Here is a 24,412-nt window from a genome sequence, read left to right on the forward strand (position 1 = left end):
CCCGCTGTCCCCCGACCTCAGCTCTGCCTAAGGGGCCCTTGCAGAAGAGTTGCAATTCACAGTGCTCTAAAGTCACCACTACACTCTCGGGAAGCTCAGCCAGGGCAGGGGAATGAACCTTTCTGCAGCACCTTCCCACTAGATTTTATCAGCTTTGACTCAGTTAGCTTTGCACCTCTCTGTAAGACAGAAATGGCTGTTTTATGAATGAAGAAACAAGTTTTTGTTGAGTGATTTGCTAATGTCTGTATGGGGCAGGCTGTGGAAGAATCAAGAAAGAATCCAAACCTAATTCAGTCTTGCAGTTTTAGCCACATGCATATTCATCTTCCACACTCTCCCTGGTTTTCATGCAGCTTGCAAGCTTCATTTTTCTCATTAGCAATCACACTCATCCACACATTATTAAAAGCACTATTTACCAGAAAAAAAACTCACACAGAATACATCAGTAATTTTTAAGTGAGAAAAATAAAACATCTGTATTTCAACAAATACTCAAGACTCATTTTGATACAAAATTAATCTGCTGCTTATTCAGCAGGACTCAAGTCAGTTAGCTATCAAGCAAAACCACTGTCACAGCACTAAAACAAAAAAAAACAGCCAATGAACAACATGTTCTGAACATGGATAAACATTCACATAAATAGGGGCTAACACAAAAAGGAAATAAATAAGCATCATTGCTGGTCTCCCCAGATCTCCAGCAATTTTTCCCCCAGCATCTATGGCAGGTACTAGTTTGAAAGAGAACAGGATTGGTCTATGCCTGAAAGACTTCCCTCCAGCCATTTTGTTTCATTTTTTGCAACTTGTCTGAAGACGCAGGACTTTGTTAGGCAATGGGAAAACCAGTCTGGACGTTGTCCTCTCTTCCCCAGGTCTGTATAGTCAATTTGTTGGAAGTGTTAGAAGTGACTAGTGCAAAGAGTATCTGCTACTGCCATGCAGGAAGGCAGACCTCATTCTAGTGACTCCTGTAACAAAGCACAAACAACTCCTATTAGTCACAGCATTTTTGGAGCTTCTAAAGCCAATTTTAAAAAAAACCAACCCATCTGACAACTATGTGAATCCAACACCGACTATGTTCCTTTGGCCTATTTCACCAAAACCCTTGACATATATTAAGACATGACATAATTGTGCCCTACAGAAGCTGTCCCGTTATACATGTACAGAAATGAAGCCACAGAGGGGGAAAAACACACCACCACAAAGTTGTTCAAAGATGACAAACTCCAAAGAAGTACCCACTAGTCTTAAGTCCCAGCTTCCCACCAGCTTTTAATACTATTCTTTGAGACTCACAAGCCAGGTTACAGAGGGCAAACTACACAGAGCTGCCGCTGCAGAAGATTGCCTGACAATCCAGAGCAAGGACAAGTTTCCACCAGCTTGCTGGAACCTGCTCCAAGGATTTACTTCGGCTTCTGCTCCAAGTGTTTAGCACTCACACACACAAACCTTCTCCTTCAGCAGCAGCTGCCCAGGCTTTCCGGTCCCACAAATTACAACCCTTTATTATTAAATTAGTCTCATTTTAGCAGCCAAGCCTGTAGACTGCTACCAACTTGGTAGAATACCAGTAGGCTGCCAGATGTTTGAACTTCCTGACTTTTGTATATAATTCCATCACGCAGACATCAATTTTCCCTCCCCCTGAAAGTCAAAGTATTAGCCTATGATTAATAGGTGATTGTAGAACTTTGTGTCCTAACAGAACAAAAGTCGAAGTAACTTCAGTCCTCTCCTAGGGTCACGATTCAGTGTCTAAGCTGTACCACAGACAGAAACGTTTCACATTCTCTTCTCAGGCAAGAAATAAAAGATTCACTGAGTAGCTACTAACACTTTCCTTCTCACATCCTCTTCCTTTTCCTGAAGCGGGTACTTCTCCTGATTTGAGGAGCACTGGCATCAGCCACATTGATGCAGGAGTCCAAGACAGATTGTGCAGCAATCTCTTCAGCTCCCATGCCCTGCAACATAAGCAGAAGACATGCAGTATCATGAGAGCCGGCATAATTGCAAGAACCCTTTCAGCCATCTTTTTATTTTAGGGAGCTCAGCAAGATTTCCAAAACAATCTTCCATTTACCTTCAAAATTAAGCATGGGACAACAACATTCTATTAGCAAGCACAAAACATCCCAAACGCAAACTTTTCAGAGTAAGACCTTTAGCCAACACTGGCATTTCTTCCTGCAGCGTATGCTTCTATTGCTGCTACCAAACTAGAGCAATTCCCGTTGTAGCTTCTGTCTGGGCAGGACTGTTCGTTACAGAACGATTGTGGCATAACCTTTCATTAGAGAGGCTGCATCCATGTCTGCCTCAATTGATGCTTTAGCTTGCACTGCTGGAGCCAGACAATGCCCCAGACAACACAGGTCAACACAAACTGGATTTCTCATGCAGCACACCCCTACCACAGACTTTTCACTGAAAAGCACCAGGAGAACAATGTGGCTATAGCATTAATAAAAGCAGTGGGATGGAGCCTTGTGGAAGATGGCACAGGACAGACGCTGGCAGTAAGGCTATCAGGTGAAAAACTGCTGTTGACTTTTGGACCAACTGCTCATAGTTCAAACTACACTGAACATGGCCCAGACCCAAAAGTCAGAGCCAGAAGAGAGAGATAAATGCTGGCTTTTAGTACGGGAATGCTCTGATTCTTAGGCAGCTGAGCCATCCTTCTATAGAAAGAGTCAGTTACCTTGTTTATTCATCTTCATTAGTTGTTTGTTTATTTTGGAGCCACAATGAATTGAAATGCAAGTTTGAGCTACACAACTTCCTGGCATATTCTGTAAGAAACAGTGCTGGGCAGTAATGGATTTAGCTTAAAATCAGAGACAGATTTTAGGTTAACATTATGGCTTCTGTAGATCTGTATACTCTAATAATCTCTAGTCATATAAAACAATTTGGGATGAAGACCTCAAATGGTAATAGGAGCAAACATACACAATTCCCCTGATATTACTGGGGTTTAAAGGACACACACACAATGAAAAACAAGGGCCTGATTTCAAACATACAGGAGTCAGTGCAGCAGATTATTAGAGGAAGAGCATTTTGATACCCACTTCCGGAAACTATCATGTCTAGTTTAACGTGCTACACAAAACACAGGCTTTTACATTTGTGAGGACTAAGGGCTCCCGGTTGAGCCAGAGAGCTTTTTATCAGCTGCAAAACTATGCTCATTCAAAGGGACCAAGTTTCTGCTACACGTAAGAACAGTGGGGGTTTCACCCTGGATTCCAGTGGGAGCAATATTTAGCTGGCAGTAACTTTCTGCTTTTAGTCCCTGGCACCTCTATTTTACCTGATTTAGTAAATCAGCATCTTTGTCTCCAGGCTCATCACCAACTGTCCCATCCAACTGTACACCTGTTAGTTCATTCCTACAACTTTCTTCCTCAGACACTTCCTTCTCACTCTGCCACTCCTCTTCATCACTCTCTTCATATTGCTTCCTGCTGGCTGACAGAGTTGTTGTCACTTTTGGAGGAGGCAGAGTTGCTAGTACAGCTGGGAGTGTGAAGGCTGCTAGGAATCTGGCTTTCAGTAGGAGGTAAGCAGGGTTATCGCCGAGTTTCTGCTGCACCAGTTCTTTGATAGCGTGCAAATCAACCCCAGTGCCCTCATCCCGACTGGCATCAGGAGGCAGAAGACATGCTGCTTGCTCTTCTAAAGCTGCTTTCTGTAGAAGTAGCTTTGAGAGGGTTTTTAAGTTGCACAGAAAAGGTGGCAAATAAGGCAACCTAGTTTGCAGTGATGGTACTTGGACACCTTGTTTCCCATTCAGCCACTCCTTCACTACCCCCTCATCTTCAAGAGAAATTAGGCTAAAGTCAAGTAGATTCTTTTCTGCACTGGAAGCGGTTGGCTGGGGTGGACTCTCAGCAGGCTGCATAGTTGGAGGTTTGGAGGCAATCGGTCTATTTTTCAATGCTTGTGCAGCAAAGCAACCAGAGTTCCTTGGGACATTGTTATGGGGAACTGGATCTTCCGGCTGGAGCACAAGCCCTTTTGTGATGATGCTTGGATTGGAAGTTGATCCATTTGTTGTAATGGAGTCACGGCTCTTTCCCAAGCCGGTGAGACTTGACACACACTGGGAATCAGACCCCTGAGTGCTTGCAGGTAGCTGTGTTTGGGGCAGCAGCACAGCACACAGAGTTGGGCCATCAGCTGGAAGAGCAGTCTGAGCTGCAGAGGAGTCAGAAGCCTTGGAGAAGCCATCTGAACATGCAGGCGTTGCAGAAGAAATGCTGGATGTGGTGCACCCAGGACTCGCTGAGGTCACAGGTAAGAGAATCATGGAATGGTTAGCTGTCTTTCCCAAAGGTGCTCCTTCTGCTGACTGGGCATTTGGTGCTTTTGTCTCTGCACAGCTAGGCTGAGGCATACGTGCTCCAGCTGGTACAGGAGGCACTCCTAAGCTAGAGACATTGCCATTGGAAGCTACAGTTGTCTGACATTGACTTCTCACAGCAGCAGCTGGCAGTCCTTGGGGGACACCCACCACAGTTTGTACAGTGGTGGGGAGCAAAGCCTGTGGTGTTACGACCCACGTGAAAGGCAGTATACCGTTGGGAATTAAATGCGAACCAGCTTGTGGAGCTACAAGAGCAGGCAATAGATTGACTGGCCCCTGTTGTGGTCCGTTATTATTCAGCTCACAGGTAACCGGTGTGGGAAGAGACAAGCTGGTGGTGCCAGACTCAATGCCAACAGGCACCACTGTAATCTGATGTGGCACAAAAGCTTGGTTTTGCAACACTACTGAAGCTGAGCTACCAGCTAGGACCTGACCATTGCACCCTCCCTGATTTAGGGCTTTCTCTGCTGCAGCTGGATTCACGCCTGGAATAGCCCCTCCTTCAGAGCTACTTTCCAAAGACTGCTCTTTTAGTTCCTTATTGGATTGTAGTTCTGTCCCTTGTGAGGCACCAGGGATTTCCCCAGTTTCTGGCACTGATGAGGAATGGTTTTCAAGCACAATAGCAGTAGAAGTTGAACCTGCAACAGAGGTGAATGCTGGCAATGGAGCTGGTGCACACTGTACTTGGCTATTTGGACAACCAGCTGCTGCAGGTCTGCTCCCTGCTTGTGCAGAAGGAATGATTTGCTGTGGTGGATGCTGGATTATCAGAGGCCCTGAAACCAGCATCTGCGGGGCAACAAATACTGTCCTCTGCATAGCTTTCTTAGCCCGGGATTCCCTTAGCCGCTTCTCTCTCAGCAATTCTGAGACAGTTTTGGGCTTCTGCCTTTGCCCTTGGGCTGGAAGAGCTGCCTGTATGGCAGGGGTGCTGCTCTCGAAGACAGAAGTCTCCCGTGCTTTTAAGGCAACAGGTCTCCTGACAGCATTCCTTGGTATGCCCCTTTGCAAGTTCCTCTGAGTACAAGGTTGTGACGAATTGCCTATAGAGGAGGGGGAGTAAAATAAAAAAATTAAGAGTCCCTACACACGACAGTCTTCATTTAATCAAGCCCCACCATGACATCCTTCAGACAATTCTGATGCAGTAGCTTACCACTTGTTCAATAATTACATAATTTTCCCCAGAAATCACAGATGGGCTAGGAACACACCTTAACACCGCACACGAGGACCTGTACCAGTCAGTACTACACAGGCACTTCACACCAGTCAGGATGAAAACAACAAACTGGGACTTTGGTCAGTGACAGCACATTCATTATAGCCAGCACCTTGCTGGAGAAAAGCATAACAGCAATTATCTACAGAACTGGTGGCCCAGTGCCACTGGTCCCCCAGCCCTTCGGCATTTTTTCCAGTCCTTACCAAAGGGTAACATATTTAGGCAATAACTGAAAGATCCAAGAGCTAGCAAAAATGAGCATGACAATGTAGTTTCGTTCCAAAAGTTCTCCTTCAGTTAAATTGGTCATTAATGTAATCGTGATGAATTAAGTGAAAGTTCTTGCACATCATAAAAATAAATGTTCTGGTAGGTACCTGAAGAAGTCTCCATATTTTGGGAAGCCTGCCAAAAAAATTATATTAAATTATATTTCTGAGATATCTAAAGATCATTAAAACAGCACAGATGTGAATCAAACACACATCTGCCAACATCTGATACAAGCGGGTGCACAGCCAGCATCTTATTATGCTTCTGAACCAAAAGGAACTGGTAACACGCACACAAAGAGCGCCACCGGCCACACACAATGAAAAATCTCTACTTAAGTCAAGACTTCAGTGGGAAAACCTTAGAAACAGACCCCATGCAATACCTGCTGAGGCCTTCTTGCACTAGCCCTAAGAAGCTCTGACTGCCTTAGCCTTCTCTCACGAATAATCTTCATACAGCCATTGGTATCAATCTGAAAGAGCTGCAAGATGAGAATTTCATTAAAATTTGATTGAGAACAAAAATATTCTGGTAGAGCCAGTGACAATACAAGATGGATGGGAGAGGCTTCACATGCAAGATACTGGGGACATTTTTACACTTACAGAAAAAATCCTGACAGTACTAGATTTTGGATGCAGAATTTATTTAAGAAACATCATATGCAAACCATGAGGTCAGACTAATCCAGTAATTAGATGATTAGTTTAAGGAACAAAGACAAGCCATTTACTAAAGCATCAAATACAGAAATAGAGATTACCACTGCTTGAAAAGCAGATAATGCTACTAAGACAGTAAAAGCTAACTGAATAGCGCTACTAAGACAGTAAAAGCTAACTGAATAGCGCTACTAAGACAGTAAAAGCTAACTGAATAGCGCTACTAAGACAGTAAAAACTAACTGAATAGCGCTACTAAGACAGTAAAAACTAACTGAATAGCGCTACTAAGACAGTAAAACCTACCTGAATGAAAAGTGTGAACAGTGGAGTGCTCGCAAGACTGACCGATTTAATCTTCTCTTGAATAGAATCAGCTACAAAAGAGTCCAACATCAAAATCAGCTGGGCATTCACTTACAAGATGTAAGAAAGTGCAACAAAAAGTAGGAGATACTATCCCCGATGGGTCACCAGTACCTTTTGTCTGATGAAAAGCCATCTTCCCGGTTTGCAAGGTGCAAGGCAGTAGCACATTGCCCACCCAAGGTGTCACTGCCATTAGAAGCTTTCTGTCAAGGTTCATTCTTCTCAGACGCTCTCTCTCTTGACGATAAGTTTTCTCCGTGATGTTCTGCAACCCCTGAAGCTTCTGACCAGACGTACTAACTCCAGATGTTTTTGTTAAAACAGCAGCAGAAGGTTTTAGTATCTTTGATTGCTGTACATGAACAAATACATAATTAGAGTTCCAATTGTGAAGGTACTACCATAATTGTCCCAGGACAAGCTATTCACAGGGCAATTATGAAAAATAATCATGAGCTTCTCCTCTTGGGAATACAGTGCAAGAAGGTATGTGATTCTATCAAAAAAACCCCCAAATATTTCCCACTAAATACAGCCTGGCAGTGCTCATATCACAAAAGCAAACAAGACGGAAGAGCCACTTACAAGTTTCCTCTGAAAGCACGTGTTGTATCTTAATACTCTTCTCACATTCTCCAGGCTAACCCGCAGCACTTGCTTTCCACACCTGGAAGCCTTAAAATGAAAGCATACAGGAAAAGATAAATGGGAAAGCATCTCACAGAAAATTACTTGCACTGAATATACACAGAAGGTACAAAAGTTTTCAACATTCCTACTGTTGAAAGTATCTTATTAAATGAAATCAGCCCTGAAGTACAGACGTTTACCTTATCTTTTAGTCCTTGTGCATTATCACAATACCAAATGTCTATTTCATAAAAGCCTTTGTGTTACGTATCTACAAAAACCCACACTGAGGGTCAGAATTTATTGGCTGATTCTCTTCGCATTTTTTTAAGTCAGAACAATTTTGCTTATGTGAACTTAAATAGCACAGACATTTAATAGACATTAGACATTTAATATTTTTCTAAGGAGTATCTTCCTGCAAAAATGTGCTACAAGACTCCATACTGTCTCAGTACCTGACCTGGGGTGAGAACCTAGCTCAGAATTAGATACAGATGTGTAAGTAAGTTAATTCTTCCACACTCTAAAACAATATGCCCTAGTCACCAGGGTACAGAGACACCACAATTCACTGGACAATTCTGTGTTATGAAGATCTAAGAAAAGTTTTGTTTCAGTGACACTACACGTAGGCAAACACAGATAGATTCTAGGAAATGCATGGGGAGGCAGTGCTAGAAATTTCTGTTTAATCCCACAGCTCCGTTTCCAACAGCACCCCCCAATGGCATAGTGAGAAAGCAGCCAACCAGAGGCGCAAAAGCCATTTTGACTTTTAACTCATCACATACTCTTTTTACTGTAGCAACTACGCTTCCTGGTCCTTTCTGATCTAAGCTCCAGTCCCATCAAGAACAGAATGAGAATCCCAGGATTCACCTTGTTCATTACTTCTACTGGATTCTTCACAATGATATCCGTTGAATGTGGACGTGCGATGCCTCTCAGGAGAGTGTTCAACTCTGTTGATTTATCGGCAACTCTGTCCTTGTCTCCATCACACATTGCACTTGGATCTTCACTGCTACTGGTCTTTGCATCAGCACTTGCGGGCAAGAAAAGGGATGGAGTTTGGTATCTTCCTTGGTTTGACTCCTGTGTATTTGTCCGTGTTGGTATCCACAAATCAATGCTGGGAAATGCACGCTCCTCCTTGCTTGTCATCTCCCCCTCACTTGTCATCTCCTCCTCTGAACTGTCTGGTAAGTCCAGTTCTATGTCTTCACTGCTGCTCTCTGAAGAGCTGGAACTCTCTTGCACGTGTTGGCGTTTTGTTGGCCTAGATCTTTTCTTCTCAGTCAAAAAAAGCACAGACAAGTTTTAGCCAGTGTTCACCCTCGTCTTGCAAATCTCTCAAATCAGTAAACTAAAATGTTTTGAGGCAGTATCCTATCAGTAAGGTGTGACTTGCAAAGGGATAGTTCTGCTTTATTTCTGCTAAGATTAACTAAATCCAGTACAATTGACAATTGCCTTTAGATGCAGATTTTTATTGGTTTATATTCTTGTATGCAAAGAAGAGCTACAGACAGAGACAAGTCTGTGTTAAGAACTGGTGCATGTGGAAGTACAAACTAAGTACAGTGCTCCATCTCGACACATTCGGGTTTCCATGAACCCTTCTCTCAAGCAGGCGCTTTGCCAATGGAAACAAGACACTCTCTAACATGGTCTGAATCAGCCAGAATTTCTGGAGTGCCTGGTACCAAAACTGGCAACTCATGAGATACACACATGAACACCTAGGTATATCCCATCCTTACGGGCACTTCAAGGCAATAAAGAAATTCTGGATAATATACAAATATGCAGCAAATTAACTTCAGACCTTCAGAACAAAGGCTGCTTTAAGACATCAAACATTAAGACCATGAGCATCCATGACAACATCTTGGTTGTGTGAAATCAATGTCAATTTTGCATTGATTTCATAGGATTTTACTTTTAGTTTAGAAAATCTTAAAGAGACAGAACTGTGACATAGCAGAATTTTGTACAATACCTTAGACCCAATCATGAGTTTCCACTTGCTTAGACATTGGGAACCAGTCCGATGTGGCAATTCAGAAGCTATTTTACTCCAGTGACCTAAAAAGGGTACAGAGCAGAGCATACCTATTAATGGAACGAACTGAGCAACAGGCCTTTGCAGTGCAGAACTTCATACACGTATTATACGTTTCCTCGTATAAAAGACAAGAGTTACTATATTAATGGATCTCAAAACCTTAATACTCATTTGCATTCTTCAGTCAGACTTTTTGCTACTATACACTCAGCAAGAGCTAGAAAATACAACAAATGAACCAGTGATGAAAACCCTGGCAGAACTACACGTTCCCTTGCAGCAGTAATAAGAGCGCTTAGAGGAAAGCTTAAACAGAATGCTGAAAAGCTATTTGTAAGGAAAGCTGTGTTACAGAAAATAAGAGAATTCTTTCACATGCTGTTTAGAGAAAAACTCACCCCCTCTAAACTGTCACTGCTCTGATACCTTGCTAACACAGCTACAGAACTCTTTACTGCACAATCCCTCAATAACTCAATTTCCAGGAACAGACTTCACAATGAAAGGAAGGTTACAATCATCAATAAGAAACACAGCCTGCTAGCATCAGCTGCAGGGGGCTTAAAATAAAAGGGGAGAAAACTTAAATGATAAATTCCGTAATAATACTTACTTCTCTAAACTTCTAAAGATTAAGCCACAGAAACACTTACCCAGGCCATGCTTTTGAACCAGTTCAATTAGCTGCTCCTCTTCCTCTAAACTCCACTTGCCTTTCTTTACATCACAGTGCAATGCTTTTAAGTACCTTCAAAATTAAAACATTAAAGTAAGGAACACTCAATCCTGCTTGTACAGTTTGATCATTACTCCATGCTCCGAGTATGCATTCCTTATCAGATCTTTCCTTTGTCTAAGGGGTCCCATCCCTACTCCCTTGATACAGCACAGCTACAATCTCTTTATTCTCAAAAATATCAGGCCACATAATTAAGAATTACAACAAGCAGCTGGCAAAATGGGTCACTGAAATTAGGACATACTGTACTCTGAATCTTCTGAAGTTCCAAGGCTGAAAATTGCTCAGCACCTCATTATTGGTGTTCAGTTACAAGAAGTCACTGACTAGATCATTTTCAGATGCAGGCAATCCGTGGATGACAACCTTCCCTCCCTATATTCACTCATGCACATTCAATGACCCCTTTGCTTTAGTTCGGGCAACATCCTTCCCAACTTCTGCTAATCCACAGGCAACTACACTAGGAAGCAGCACGCCACAGGCAATGATGCACTGTTCTCTGTTAAACTTAATTTCCATTTTTTGACTTCCAACTGCGAATGCAGTAATGCGGAGACAATGTTAGCAACTATATTTAGACCATAACCACTTTTTACAAAACATTCTTTAAGGTGACACTGGTGTAAGTAAAAGAAACATATTTGTAATATAAGTTTCATCTTGGCTCTATGTAATAAACTTGAAAGCACAGTTGCTACATTTAGTACTTACCGATCTCTGCACTGAGCATCACTCCGCCCTGGCACTTCTGTCCGAATTTTATACCAGTCACGCTCTCCATACTTCTTAACTGCAGCCAACAGCATCTATGTTAATCAGACAAAGCAAGAGTTGAAATTCTCATCAGTAATAATCCTAACAGACCCGAGAGAAACAGTTGCATTTGTTTCCACTGTGTTCTAAATCTCTGAACAGAACTAAGCCCTCTTGACTTGCAAATTGCCACCTTAGTCCATTTTACATTCCATTGTGCCTCTGTTAAAGCTCAGATGTATACAGCCATGCAACACCTCAACAGTCTAACCTCTCCACTTTTTGCACCCTGCGATTCTAGGCCTCAGAGAATGGAGCTTACAGCATCTTCCTCTGGTGTCCAGGGTCCTTTCTTCAAACCGGGGTCCACACTCTTTGTCCATCGGTAAATCAGCTGAGCAGAATCTCTTCCTTCCATGTAATAAGCAACTAGAAATGCAAAAGTGCATTTTAAAGTCTGTTGCAAACAGCGTTTCTTCCTTTACTTACATTGTAACTGGGATATTTTCAAACAGTGGATCTCCATTAGAAGCATTTAAATCGCACCTTAAATACTTAAACAATGGTACACAACAAGAATTGAAAGAGCATGGCATACACAAAATGTTACTATTTATAATGGCATTATCCATACTAGGCATATGATGGCCCAACAATCCATCCTGCAACAACAGAGAACTGCTAAGAAAGGTTTCAGCTCCAATATATATCAGACAGGTTCAAGACCCCAGGTGTTATACTCACAGGCTTGGATTTAGGACCCCAGATACTTGGTTACTAATCTCAGCTCTACTCCTCAGCAGTCATACTGCCTCCCACACTTCTAAGGAACAGAAGCAGCAGTACTGAGCCCCTAGAAAAGGATTCTGGGCACAGCACCAAGAACTGCTAAAACAGCTGGCCATGAATGAATGAATGCTGCCTTTCCAGGGAAGAACTCTGATGATTTTGCTACAAAAACCAAAGCTCACACAATCATCAGTACTTGTTAATAACTCTGCCAGTTTCAACCAAATTTCAAAGATGGATAAAGGTTCCAAGAGATACTAAGTTCTTGCTGATATAATGAAACTTCAAGGTAGGTACAGGAAAGGCATATATCCCCGCTCCCATCAAGGAGAGAGAGGAAAACTCAGCCCTTCTCTTTCATTCATCTCCCCAACAAGGGGTTTTTAGAAATCAGTACACCTGTAGTTTCAGATGAGACACAGCACTGTTGTGCCCTGTCTAGGTCACAGGCTAGAACAGGAAGGTGAAAACAGAACTGCAACTATCCTGGAAGTGGAAACACTCATAGGAAATAAAGCTTTATTAATTCCTTGAATCAGAGCAGTCTGGGTGCTCTAGTATGCAGAAACATTAACAGACATAAGCCTAGGAGAACAAAAGAAAGTTACAGGTGAATGGAAAGCATTTTAATTTGTAGGTCACTTACTTTTCTTGTATGGGATATGACTTCCTACTCTCATCTCTTGAACAAGCTCTAAAAGCATCTGGTCTTCACTTTTGGTCCATTCTTTCCTTTTCAAATCTTTGTTATAGACTTGATACTTCTGCAAGCACTGGAAAGGTGTCCTGTTGGTCTTGACACAATGAAAACAGAAATATGCACATACCTGGTTACTTACGAGGACAAAAAACAAGAGGGAAAGGCTAAAGTACCAAACTTTTTTGGTATTGTTCTTGAATGTATCTCAGAAAAGCATTAATTAACAATGAATTAACATTACCATCATTTTCTAAAAATTGACATGAGACACAGTTAAGTCAGAATTAACTGACTTGTCACGTGTTTCTGAGCTCAGAAGACCTTACCCCCAACTCCTGGGCTATAGTCTCCCAGTCCAGATGACCGTGTTTAGCAGCTATCTTCTTTAGTTTCTCTATTTCCTCCTCAGTCCATTCCTTTTTGTTGATGCTTGGATGCTCGCAATTTTGCCAAAACTTCCTCAGTTCTTCTGAACTACGTTGTCCATCAAACTAAAAGAAAGAGCAAAAATCTGTTTTGTATTGTAGCTGGGACTGAAACACCTGGACAGACAGGAACACTGACACAAGGAACATATTTTGCATTCTAGATATGTCATATAGCTAAATTTTCCAGAATTAAAAGATCAAATTTAACCAATAACATCAAATTTTCAGTGCTTCTGTACCTGCCAAGTTGAGACCACCGAACAGTCAACTTTGAGAAATGCATGATGGAAACAGCGGGTGCAGACTAGACCAAGTCAGGTAATTCTCAAGAGAAGGGACACAGATATCAGGAGTAATAAAACAGCTGATCTCCCAACTTACGTGGATGTTTGAAATTTTCTCCCAGTCATGCTCATCAAATCTGTTTCCTAACAAGTCACCTTCTGGGAGTTGGCTAAAGCAGAAGGTACAAGAGAAAAAGAACCAGATTAAATGGTTAATTCAACAGTCACTTTGTCTTCCTGATCTTGCTTCATCTTACTCCTCCCCACCTGTTACTGATTTCCACAAGAACTGAACACCCCCTATCTCAAAGCATCGGCTCTTTAACATAGCAACTTTGCCCAAAACAATCTTTCTTCTTTAAAAGTCCCCTACAAGATGATGTTGGCTTAGCAGGAAAAATTATTAAAGCAATATCAAAATACATTGCTCGAGGCATGTTAATGAGCAAAAGCTCAGAACTGTTGAGCTCTCTGCTTCCTTATTGCTAAATCAAGAACTATTTGAAACAGCACCTGTATATTGGATATAGATACTACAATTGTATATCAAGATCCAAACCACAGTTCTTAGTAAAGAACTGTGGAGATGAGAGTTCCTCTGAGTTTGAATTTTTTGCACTTAGTTTTTTTGCAAGTGAACACTGAAGTTTTCTCCAAATGTCCTATTTAGAACTACTTGAGGAAGGAGGGAAATTTTAAGAGGTAAACTCCGAGAACAGACTTTGATTTTCACCAAGAAAATAAGAAGATGACTTCTCACTTAATTGCCTCTATTTCTTGCTCCAGTTCTTTGATTTGTTTTACCAACATCTGTTTCTCCATTTCAGTCTTGACTTTTTCCAGTTTCTGATTCCAATAATTCATCCTGTTCAAAGACATTTTTATCATTACTTAATATGACTAGGTGGGAGTGAGGTCAACAGTATCAGAAGACATATGGCTAAGATAGTTTCCCCAGCAGTCTTTCATTCAAGTCCATCATTCTTCCCTTCAAGTTTATTTCCACACTACACAAAACTTGTTCTTCTAGGTTTTCCCACACTGCACACTCATTGTCCTATTTTTGCCCCTTCAATGCAAATCATTGACCCAGAATAGGTCTCAGATTAATCATTTTAGTATTTACAGAGAGAACCAACGGTTGTTGCAACAGCAACAAAGACAGACTGTACCAGCTCCCGGCACAGAGATCTCTCGCTGGACACCCCATTACGACTCACTGCCTATCACAATTTCAGTTTCAAGCCCTGTAGACTACTTTAAGTTATACCACTGTGTGAATGGGAAGAAATAAATGGCCACAAAATGACAATACCTCCAAACAAAACCTCTCCACCTGCCAGATACCCACAAAACAATTATCAAGCGTTTACAACCCAACCTGAATGCTGTAACCTCTTGCCTACAGCCAGCACATTGCAGTCCAAGACCCTTCGGTACCACATGCACACCCAGATAATATAGACGTCAACAAAGAATGAAAGATGCTGTCACCTACAACAGTGTTGTCCTTTGCACTGACACCCACAGGACAGGGGAGTTTGAGGACCACTGCTGTAACTCACACAGCAGCTCTCCCAGGCCCAACAGTGGCAGACAAAGTATCTCTGCTGTGTTTTGTAACATTACCAAATTGCAAACAGATAACACAAGAATGTAAGGAAGGTGGAATCTTCAAATATATCCTTTTCTCCCTCCATAAGTAATGTTCTCATCAGGAGAAAGAAGGTTTTTGCACAATACTTACTTCAGTAACTTTGGCTGAAGCAGGCGCTGCAAGCGGTCACTTACTACCGATTTCTGCAATAACGTCTTCTCTCTGCTTTTCCCTAGACAAAACAAGGTAATCGAGCATTCAGACATTAGTGCAATCCCACTGCCAAGAAAAGAAGAAAAAAAAAAAAAGGTATCCACTGCTTTCAATATCACTATTCAAGTATCCCTCAGGTCTTCTGTAACAGTTCATCTCTATTAGCTACACAATTTTGCAGTTTTGTTGGGCAAAGTGGCTACCAGAGACTAGGTAAATTGATTCCGTTCTCCACCAAGATGACTAATGTCATGTCTGACTTGGGCAAACTGCAGCCTCTTGCTTGGTTTTAGTTCCGAAGAGACCTCAATAAAGATCATCACCCAGGTGTTTGTAACTATCCAGAGCTGTAAAGCGTCCCTTGAACTTCTCTCATCTGAGCACTACCCCTTGCATAATCTCATTTGGTTTTGGAGTGCTCACAGGAGTTGTGCTGTGATGCATCAGAACAAATGCAAATGAAAGAAGCGAGCCACTAATCACTCAATGAAACAATTTACAGAGCATCCCATTTACTTTTAACTACTTTTTTTGTGGAGCAAGTATGAAACATCAGAAGTGTTGATGTTTAACTGCAAATGGTGGGAGGGAACCAACAATATGAATATACACATTTGTTATAGCTCTTATAGAACACTGAACAGCACACAGAGTTTCTTACATTTTGTTGAAATCAGTTGTTCAAAGGATTTTATGCCCTGAGCTGCCTTTTCCTTTGCATCTTCATTGGAAGGAGGGCCCTAATGAAGATGAGATACATTGGAAGAGTCAGATACACAGAAAAATTGTCCTTTCTTCTTAGAACTCTAGCATGAACTGCTGAAAAAAAAAAAAAAAAGACTGGCAACTCAAACTTGAGCAAACTGTCATATTCAAACTTCTAAGTTACCTTTATTAGCACTAGCTCACAGATGCATCATAAGAAAACAAATACAAATAGCTGCTTCAAGCAAGTAAGTTTGCCCACAGTTGCATAGCACATCCTTGGCTCAGAGCCAGGCCTGCTGGCTCTGAGCTGACAGTTGTCTGAAGTAGCATTTGAACGCGGGGACACATATTACGCGTGTTCATCCCTACTTAAGATGGACTACCAACTTGGACAGGATTTAACAGAAAAATTACCAGTCATTGCTTGAATATTATATTAATATACATATGGTGACCGTTAACACCTTAGCTACAACAAAAAGTCAGGATCTCTTTTTGCCAGTGACCCTGTAAAAACACATGAAAAAAGTGGTGACATTTGCCTCAGAAAACTCATTTTCAAAGACAATCAGATTTCAACGAGTACTTTAAACGACAGGATGGAATTGGATCGTGGAGATGAAGACAAACAAAATTGAAAACAAGAATGTTCAAGTGTCCCATGGCTAGAATGCCACTCCTCAGAACTCACTTTCAGGCACCACAGACCAACGTGGGTTGAATAAACATTTCTGAAAGAGGGTAAGTAAACAAGAAGTGAGCGGGGGGGGGGAAGGTTTCAAACTGAGGAGTAACATTCACAGTTACTCCACTGAAACATAACACAACTCTAACACAGTTACAATTTAAATCTATCATTGAAAAACATATGAGTACGTAACCTAGTTATATTTACTTACAATTCCTGTTGTTTTATCCTTAAAGTATGGCTTCATAAAATGACCCAAAAATATATTTGCTGGTAGATTTCTACCATCTCCTGCCTTTGCTATTTTTGGACCACCAAGCTCGCACATGATTTCCTTCTGCAAAACAAGAATTAATTAAACAGTGTCAGTGTCTCCTTCAAATTCCTAATTTCAGAGAGCAGTGGCTGAGCCGTCACAAACATCCCAGGCAGGGTTCAAATTTGCAGCACCAGACTGTAAATCAGTGTACGTGTTAATGACAGGATTTGCAGCTTCCTAAGTTTGTATAGTTCACTGCAGATGATTAAAAAAAACCCCACTAACTTGCTACAAGAAGCTAAACTATAAGATACAAAATACCCTAGTAGCTTTAGCATTTTTGGTGATAAGAAAGCCCAAAAACATCAGTCAAATAAGCCATTCGAAAGGCTGCTCAAGTGACATTGGTTTGAACTGCCATGAAGAAAATTAACCTAGTTCCTGGGCAAGCAAGCCGAGCCCTGCACTAGCATGTGAATAAGGGACTATGCTGCAGCTGATTCCACCAGTACCTGTGATGGACTAGGAATGTCCTGAAAAGTTTTACTGGGCTTGATGGGCAGGGGAAGATGGCAAATGGCAACCCAGAAAGGAAAAGGAATTAATGTTTTACTCCTGTTTTGCTCACCTGCTGTTCTTTGTTTTGCGCAATGAGAAGCTCGACTTCATCAATCTTTTCCTGGATAACCTCTTGGTACACATGGTTCATCTGCAGACACGTTTCTGGATCCTGTGGCAGACTACTTTCAATATCATCATCACTACTGTCATCCTCTCTTTCCATTTCCTTGAAGCAAATAACGCATGGGGGCAGGGGAGGGGGAAAGAAGAGAGAAAAATGCTTGCTTTAAAAGCGGGTATGTAACATAACTATTTTTATGAATTAATACTTCTATTATCTTACAAAACTGATTTTCAAGAGAACTGGAGGGACATAACTGTTTGTCTGTCCCTGGCAGTTGTTCTGAATGCTCCCAGAGGCAGTTACCAGCCTTGCCTAGCTCCTCTTCGCCCTGCTCATTAGTTCAGCCTGCTGCTATTTGAACCAAAGTCTGACTCCAAACTTTGCTAATGCCTGGTCTTGTGCCATCAGTTGTAAAACTGTAAGTAAACTGCAAAATAGAAGTACTTCATATTGGAGCTCTCTGACCTGCTAAGTCTGTACTTCAAAACGACCCCTTCAAATTTCCAGCTCATTTGTGCTTCTACTGAAGCAATTCTTCCCTTACACAATTCATTACCACATGCTTCAGATACAAAGCAGGGCTCTGACTGTTTCATGAAACTGCTCTGCACCTGAGTCCAATCTGTACCAGCAGATGTGTCTTTACAAACTAGCTTCTCCTTTCCTGTGCTACACAGGTCTTAAGATATTTCTCTGCTTAAACGTTTTTATATGAAGTCTGAGAAAATATTACGTTTGAAACAACACCAAAGGTAAACAGACTTGTAAAAAGTTTTATAAGTAATTTTCCCCTCATGCACAAGCATTCTTCAGGTACAAAGAACTAAAAGATTTCTTGATCACAAGCTGATGATGGCTTTCTCCTGTGCAATTGCTCTGCAACCTCCACAGAACATCATGTGTGACAGGGATCAGCAAGCGCTAGAGCAGCAAGGCCTCTGATCCCTGTCATTTGTTTTCACACGAAGGCTATTACACATGAATAACAGAGTCCTGGGCAGGAATAACTAAACTTCCAGGTCTATTATTAATTCTTCCAAAGCTACAGAGTCAAGCCAGCTGCCTAGATTTCCCCACTGCAGAGTGAAATTCCCCTTCCTCCTGCTCCCTTCAATAGACAGATGGAAAAATATGCTTAAGGAGGAAATTGTTACCATTTCAGCAGGAGAATCTGAGTCATCATCTTCACCATCATCTGTTAGACAACAAAAATTAAAAAAGGCTGACTACAGTGGGAAAAAAGGAAAGCTTCAAAACCAAAGACTTTTCAATTAAAGCATACAGAATAAAGCACCGCATAGTATCTCAGATGCGACCATTAGCAGTTTCAGGTACTGCCAATATTGTCAAGTAAAAGTTATATTTAATTATACTCCATATATGCACTTTTTTTGTTCTAGAGTAGGAGAAAAGAGCGGCTTCTGATAACTACAGCAATAATCAAGCTCCATCTTAGTCCTACACATCTTAGTAAAATAAAGGCTCCAGAGTATGCAGCCAAGTGAACATTCCAACCCAATAAAACCCATAAACTCTGTAATCACCTAACAGCCCTTCCACACTCTTCAGCAATCTTTGGGTTTACATTGAGTGTGGCTGCAGAGTTCTGACATACATTATTTGGGCTCACATGATCAAAACACAGGTGGATGAAACAACTGTGACAGCCACCATATAGACACAGAACTATTACCACCCCACCCTTGCTTTGAAAAATTAATTTTAGGAGGCACAGGCAGGCTGCAAAACAGAGCGGCTCACACAGGAGAGTTTGTGTTGTCCATTCAGATGGTGTGGAAACGGCTTCGGTTTAACTATTTACAGTACTTGGTGGGCTGTTGCGTTTCATGAGTCAGCTCATCACCACCCGCCCTGACTAGAGACCTCCATCAGGAGGCATGATGGCTCTCTCAACCTTCCCCCCCCTCGCTTGCCGTGGGTTTCATAAGAAAATACGCAAAACACCGGTGCAAGAGGCTTATCCTGCAAGGACGCTGGCTAAGGAAAGCCTTGAGGAGACGCCTCGCCTCAAGTCCTCGTTCCCAGCACCATCTGTCCAGAGCGCCGAGCAGAAATGGTGGGGCTAACACAAACACGAGACGACCCTTCCTCCCGTCAGGCCAGGGACGCGTCTCAAGAGCCAGAACAGTAACTTAATGCCTCAGCAAAAGCACCGGGGGCGGTTGGAGAGGGGCGAGCCCGCGCCCCGCCGTACCCGTGCCGGAGCTGAGGCTAGAGTCGGACACGGCCACCTGGATGCTGGCGCCGCCGGGCCCCAGGCTCCGCTCCAGCTCCTCGATCTCCCGGCGGATCTTCTCCCGCTCCACGTTCAGGTCGAGAGCCGCGGGGGACAGCGCGGCCCCAGCACCGGGGGGGCAGCAAGCCCCGGCCGGGCCCGTCCAGCGGGACATGGCGGCGCGGCAGCCTCCCGGGCCTAGGCCGCTCCACCCTGCCGCAGAGCCCGCCCCCTAGCCCTCCGCCCAATCACTGTTGGGCACCGCGGTCAGCTGAGACCCTCCGCACGTGACGCTACCTAGCCAATCGGGGCGGGGCTGGCGAAAAGGCTCCCCCGGGTCCCAGCTCCCCGCCGTTAACGGCACCGGCACTACAGACCGCGTCCGGAGGCCGCAACCAGGCTGAATATCAGAAATTAGTTTTTAAGTAATGATTTCTGAGTGAAAGCGAAGTTCTGGGTTTGAGTCCGTTTGGTTTGAGTCACTGTCCGTCCTCTGGCACCTCAGCGATCCGGTCTATGGACCTCAGGAGGTCGGCGATCAGCTGCAGGGATTCAGCTCCAGACACCAGCTGCCTGCAACGGGGAGAAGGGCAGTGTCAGGGGTAGGAGGGAAGGACAAGGCAGACAGGCAGCGCCTTGGTGCTGTTATTTTTTAAAAAAAATTTTTAAAAAGTGGTTTTTCAAGAAGCCATTTATCTAGACTGAAGACTTCACTGCTTGGAGTGAAGCGGAAAAGTCATAGAGAAATAAAGTCTGAGAGGCTTAGAGAGTCTAATGGTTTCACATTAAGTTAAAAAATAAGACACATTCTAGTTATTTTTATTCCCTAAACTTGGAGGAAAAATACCCAGCAGTTAAGTAAGAACATGGATGTGCTGATCTGGCACAGAGAATACAAAAACTCGAGTTTCAATCCTAAAAAACCCACTGGGGACATTTAGTTGTGACCTCGGTATTTAGACAAAGGTGGGACAGCGTCAGGAGAGTCATCTTAAAACAACTCACTTTATGGACGACCGGGAGTTCGTTATGATGGTGAGGAGGTTCTGCAAGGCGAGGTCTGCGTTCTGCTTCACTGCGGCCAGGCTCGCCGACTGCCCCGACCTCAGGGCTTCATTCTCCGTCTTGTAATTTTTCAGCTGAACCTAGGAAGGAAACGGCCAAAAACTTGATATGAAAATAACTACAGAACTCCAGCAGACACTTCACAATTTTGAGCAGGGTACAGCAACTAACGAGCAGATCCCATAACCAGACTGCCTAGAGAGAATGTCTTCCCAGCTCTGGAGAGCAGACTTTCTGCTCTCAGACACGAAACTACAGCTAAAAAGCCTTTATTAAAGCAGAAAACATCTGCGCATTTTCATGCCAGCCTGCTCTGCTTGTTTCACAGAACCATCCAGCGCTGGAGTGGCATATTCTGACTGTGACGGCAGGGAGGAGGCTGTTCTCTGCCCCCGATGCTATCACCTAACACTCCGCAGGCGTGGCTGAACTCTCTCTATTAAGTACTTCTCAAGCTTCTCTCCCTTCTGTCAGGCATGTTCCTGCAGCTGAACCCCCCCTTTGCCCTGTTGTGTTACAGCGTTCACAGGTCCCAAATATCGAATGGCATTTGAACATCACATGAAACTTCAGCAAACTGTCAGTGAAGTACCACACGTGGCAGAGATGAAGTTAACAGTCTGCGCAGAGCTGAAATGTTCTAGTCTAGAACATCTTCTATAACATTTCCTAGGAAAAGTGAGGCGTCATTAAAATTTTTCAGTATCTTTTTTATAGGCTCAATTTCAAGGTGTACGCTTTTGGTCCCAGTACATTCGGCAAGGCCTTAAATATACTGCTTCGTACCTGAAGTAGTGCATTCTCCTGTTTCAGTTTTGTGGCATTGTTTTCTGCTTTAACAGCCCGTTTCTGAAATAGAATAAAGGTTATTGATACCATAGCAGCGCTTAGGACATACCAGGCAGTTTGAGCTACGCAGGAGTGCATGATTCCAGCATGATATGGTTTGTGTTACAGCCCCTTGTGTTCTGAATGCTTTACGAGATGGGAATGGTGTCCCCAACCATGTCTGATCCGCTGTCTCCTCTCCTCCCCTCCCCATTTTTCCTTTCTGATATCTTCAGGTGCTGTCCATCACCTCCAGCCATTAAATTTTTTTCACAGACAAGAGGAAAAGGTACTCAGTATAAATAAGCAAGCCGGAAAAACAGCTCTTAGTTCATATAGGAGGTGCTTACAGAAGACTGCAAAAAAGCAATTGAAGGTGTTGATGAATCTGAAAATAGTATTTCTGCAAAGACCTCCCTTACTGTAGGTAAGAAAAGGAGTTCTGGACTGGGATGCAGTCTTGTTATAAGGGAAAAGTTCAAACCCATGTCAGAGCTGTTTAGTGCTCACATAGGTGACGGAATCACTTCAGCTTCCCTCACTCCTGGGGGAGGAAGGAAAAGAAACAGAGCTACACAGTTTCCACACAAGCTTCTGCTACTACGGCAAACGCCAACACTTACAGTCATCAGCTGGAGATTTTGTTCCACGTGCTGCACCATTGCTTCCAAATCCTGCGCTTCTTTTTCTTCTTTAATTTTATTTTCCTCAAGCTTTCTTTCAAGCTTCCTCATCCTTAAGAAACAAGAGACAATGCTCAGTAAGACTTGTAGCATTAAATACCTTAGTAAGAAAATTCTAGAGAAGGATCAAGAAACTCATTCATGTTATAAGAAAAATGAAGTCTTCCCACAGTAGTACAGTTCTAGGTTGTGGCTCAGGGGACTTCTTTGTTCAACATCCATTAGCGTTAAGGGGAACTAGACAGCTGACTGCAGAAAGGCCGTACAGAAAACACGAAAACACGGCTGTTCACAATCAGCCTAGATAAGGATAATTGTGAAACAAACGGTTACCCCATCACCATGGAAGTACCAGCTGCCTCACTGCAAGGAGCAGCACAGTGCAGAGGAACTTCAGAAATTGCCACCCTGGATCAGTCACGGGGTTGTTTAGCCTCAGGAAATTCAACTCCCCCAATATCAAGGTGCTCACCAGCAAAATAAAAATGCTTTTCTTGCTTCCAGGAAAAGAGACTAAGATTCATTATTTTGTTAGTCTGAATCGTTATGAAATGCATCCTGTCAAGCCCTACCCTCATTTCCTAACCACCTAAACTGCATGAAGCGTAAGCACATAGCCACACTCATCAGATGTCAGCTTGCCACTTACTTTCCAAGCCTTTTTCAATAAGAAAACCAGGTTTCTTAAAGCTTCTTAACAAATAGCATAGATTTCGACTACATTTTTATTCTTAAAAGACTTCAACTGTTTCCAGTGAGCATCTCTTCTAAGATAACTCCTTGCTTATGTGGTTACTTTTCCCCGTACTGTTGCTTACGCACTTGTCTGCTTGAGTTTCAGAGAAAATCTGAAGCTTATTGATCTTGCTTCTCAAACTGGCATTCTCTTCTTTTAGCTAAAAAATAAAAATTCTCATTAGAAGAAATGAGGGTGTCGTTTCACAATGCTACTAACACTCCAAGACCAGTACCAGAAGAAATATTCAGCTTTAACTTCAGTGCTGGAAAGTCTTGCACTTTCTATTACATTCAAGCTTACTTTCACACCTAGTTTTCCCCTCTCAAAACCATTTTACTTTACTAACCCTGCGGGGCACAGAAATGTGGCACCAAGCAACCAGTGTCAATATGACTAATCAAATGCTGTTAATTCTAAATTAATATGACCTCAAGAGGCAAGAGCATGAGGAAGGCACCTGGGTCACGCCAAAAGCAGTAGGACAGACAAGGTATGGGATCTGACTCATGCTACAGAGTTTTTCAGAGCTAATTCCTTTCCGTAAGCGTCTCCAACAAGCTACGACGTATTGCGCAGCCCTTGCTGACAGCACGCTTTAATAACGCTGGAGGCTGACACCAAGTTTCTGTAACAACCCGACACAGGAGCTCAGAACTCGCTTGACAGAAGACCGAGCCCGCAGGCGACGTTTGTGTCCGCCCTGAGAAAGGTGCCAGGCGAGCAGTCGAGATCCCTACCTCCTCGTAACTGGGCTGCCGCAGGGAGTAGAAGCCCGGTCCCGGGGGGGCTCCAAGGGAGGCCACGCTCGGGTCCTCGCTGCCCGCCAGCCCCGTGCCCTCGCAGAAGAAGGAGTCGGTGGAGGGCGAGGCAGGGCCCAGAGGGGCGAGGTGGGCCTGCTCCACGGCCAAGGGCCGGTAGCTCCCGCTCCATTCCTCCTCCTCCTCCTCCTCCTCCTCCTCCTCTCCAAGCGGCGCCGGATCTGGGAACAAGAGAGGGCCGAGGCTTGGGCCGGGCCGCGCCGCCTGCAGAGAGCAGAGCAGAAAGGCTGAGGTGAGCGCGGGACGGGCGCCTCATCGCGGCGGGGCCCTGCCCGGGGCCTACCTGTCGAGCGTCGCCCGCCTCCTCGCCGCTCCGGGCCTTGCTGCGGACGAACTCGTGGAAGGAGAAAGGGTTGGGCTCAGCCGATCCCGCCGCCGGCAGCCCCCCCGCCGCCATAGCCACCCCCGGTGGCGGAGCGGGCCGAGGCGGGGCGGCCACCGAGCGCGGGGCGGGGTCCACTCTGAGGCGAGGCCCCGCCCCTCCTTCAGAACGAACCAATCAGCGAGTGGCCACCACACCCTCACCCAATCGCGGCTTCCTCCGAGTCCCACCTCCCCGGGG

The 24,412-nt window shown here is 43.6% G+C and overlaps 2 protein-coding genes across 4 annotated transcripts; both read right to left on the reverse strand.

Moving 5' to 3' along the window:
- Positions 1-398: 398 nt before the first annotated feature.
- Positions 399-20,148, reverse strand: SNAPC4 (small nuclear RNA activating complex polypeptide 4). 3 transcript variants are annotated; one of them, XM_074608889.1, is made up of 23 exons: positions 20,015-20,148; positions 18,636-18,676; positions 17,425-17,583; positions 16,749-16,874; positions 15,803-15,881; positions 15,079-15,160; positions 14,092-14,196; positions 13,429-13,501; positions 12,946-13,110; positions 12,566-12,713; positions 11,453-11,559; positions 11,089-11,183; positions 10,289-10,383; positions 9,570-9,655; positions 8,447-8,857; positions 7,520-7,609; positions 7,046-7,286; positions 6,872-6,942; positions 6,286-6,384; positions 6,005-6,032; positions 3,341-5,445; positions 1,858-1,985; positions 399-980 (listed from the first exon to the last, which is right to left on the reverse strand). In XM_074608889.1, the coding sequence occupies exons 2-22, from the start codon at positions 18,636-18,638 to the stop codon at positions 1,866-1,868; spliced, it is 4,488 nt and encodes a 1,495-aa protein (XP_074464990.1). In that variant the 5' UTR covers positions 18,639-18,676; positions 20,015-20,148; the 3' UTR covers positions 399-980; positions 1,858-1,865. The 3 variants fall into 3 exon arrangements, with proteins under 3 accessions (XP_074464990.1, XP_074464988.1, XP_074464989.1); XM_074608887.1 differs by having other exon boundaries at positions 19,697-20,038; XM_074608888.1 differs by lacking the exon at positions 14,092-14,196 and having other exon boundaries at positions 19,697-20,038.
- On the reverse strand, positions 20,114-24,331 carry ENTR1 (endosome associated trafficking regulator 1). Its single transcript, XM_074608900.1, has 7 exons — positions 24,134-24,331; positions 23,770-24,054; positions 23,116-23,189; positions 22,234-22,345; positions 21,569-21,631; positions 20,723-20,862; positions 20,114-20,290 (listed from the first exon to the last, which is right to left on the reverse strand). Exons 1-7 carry the CDS (start codon positions 24,245-24,247, stop codon positions 20,197-20,199), a joined length of 882 nt encoding a protein of 293 aa, XP_074465001.1. The 5' UTR covers positions 24,248-24,331; the 3' UTR covers positions 20,114-20,196.
- Between the last annotated feature and the right edge of the window lie 81 nt (positions 24,332-24,412).

Source organism: Larus michahellis, chromosome 15, assembly GCF_964199755.1.
Source record: "Larus michahellis chromosome 15, bLarMic1.1, whole genome shotgun sequence".
In the NCBI taxonomy this organism is placed as follows: Eukaryota; Metazoa; Chordata; class Aves; order Charadriiformes; family Laridae; genus Larus; species Larus michahellis.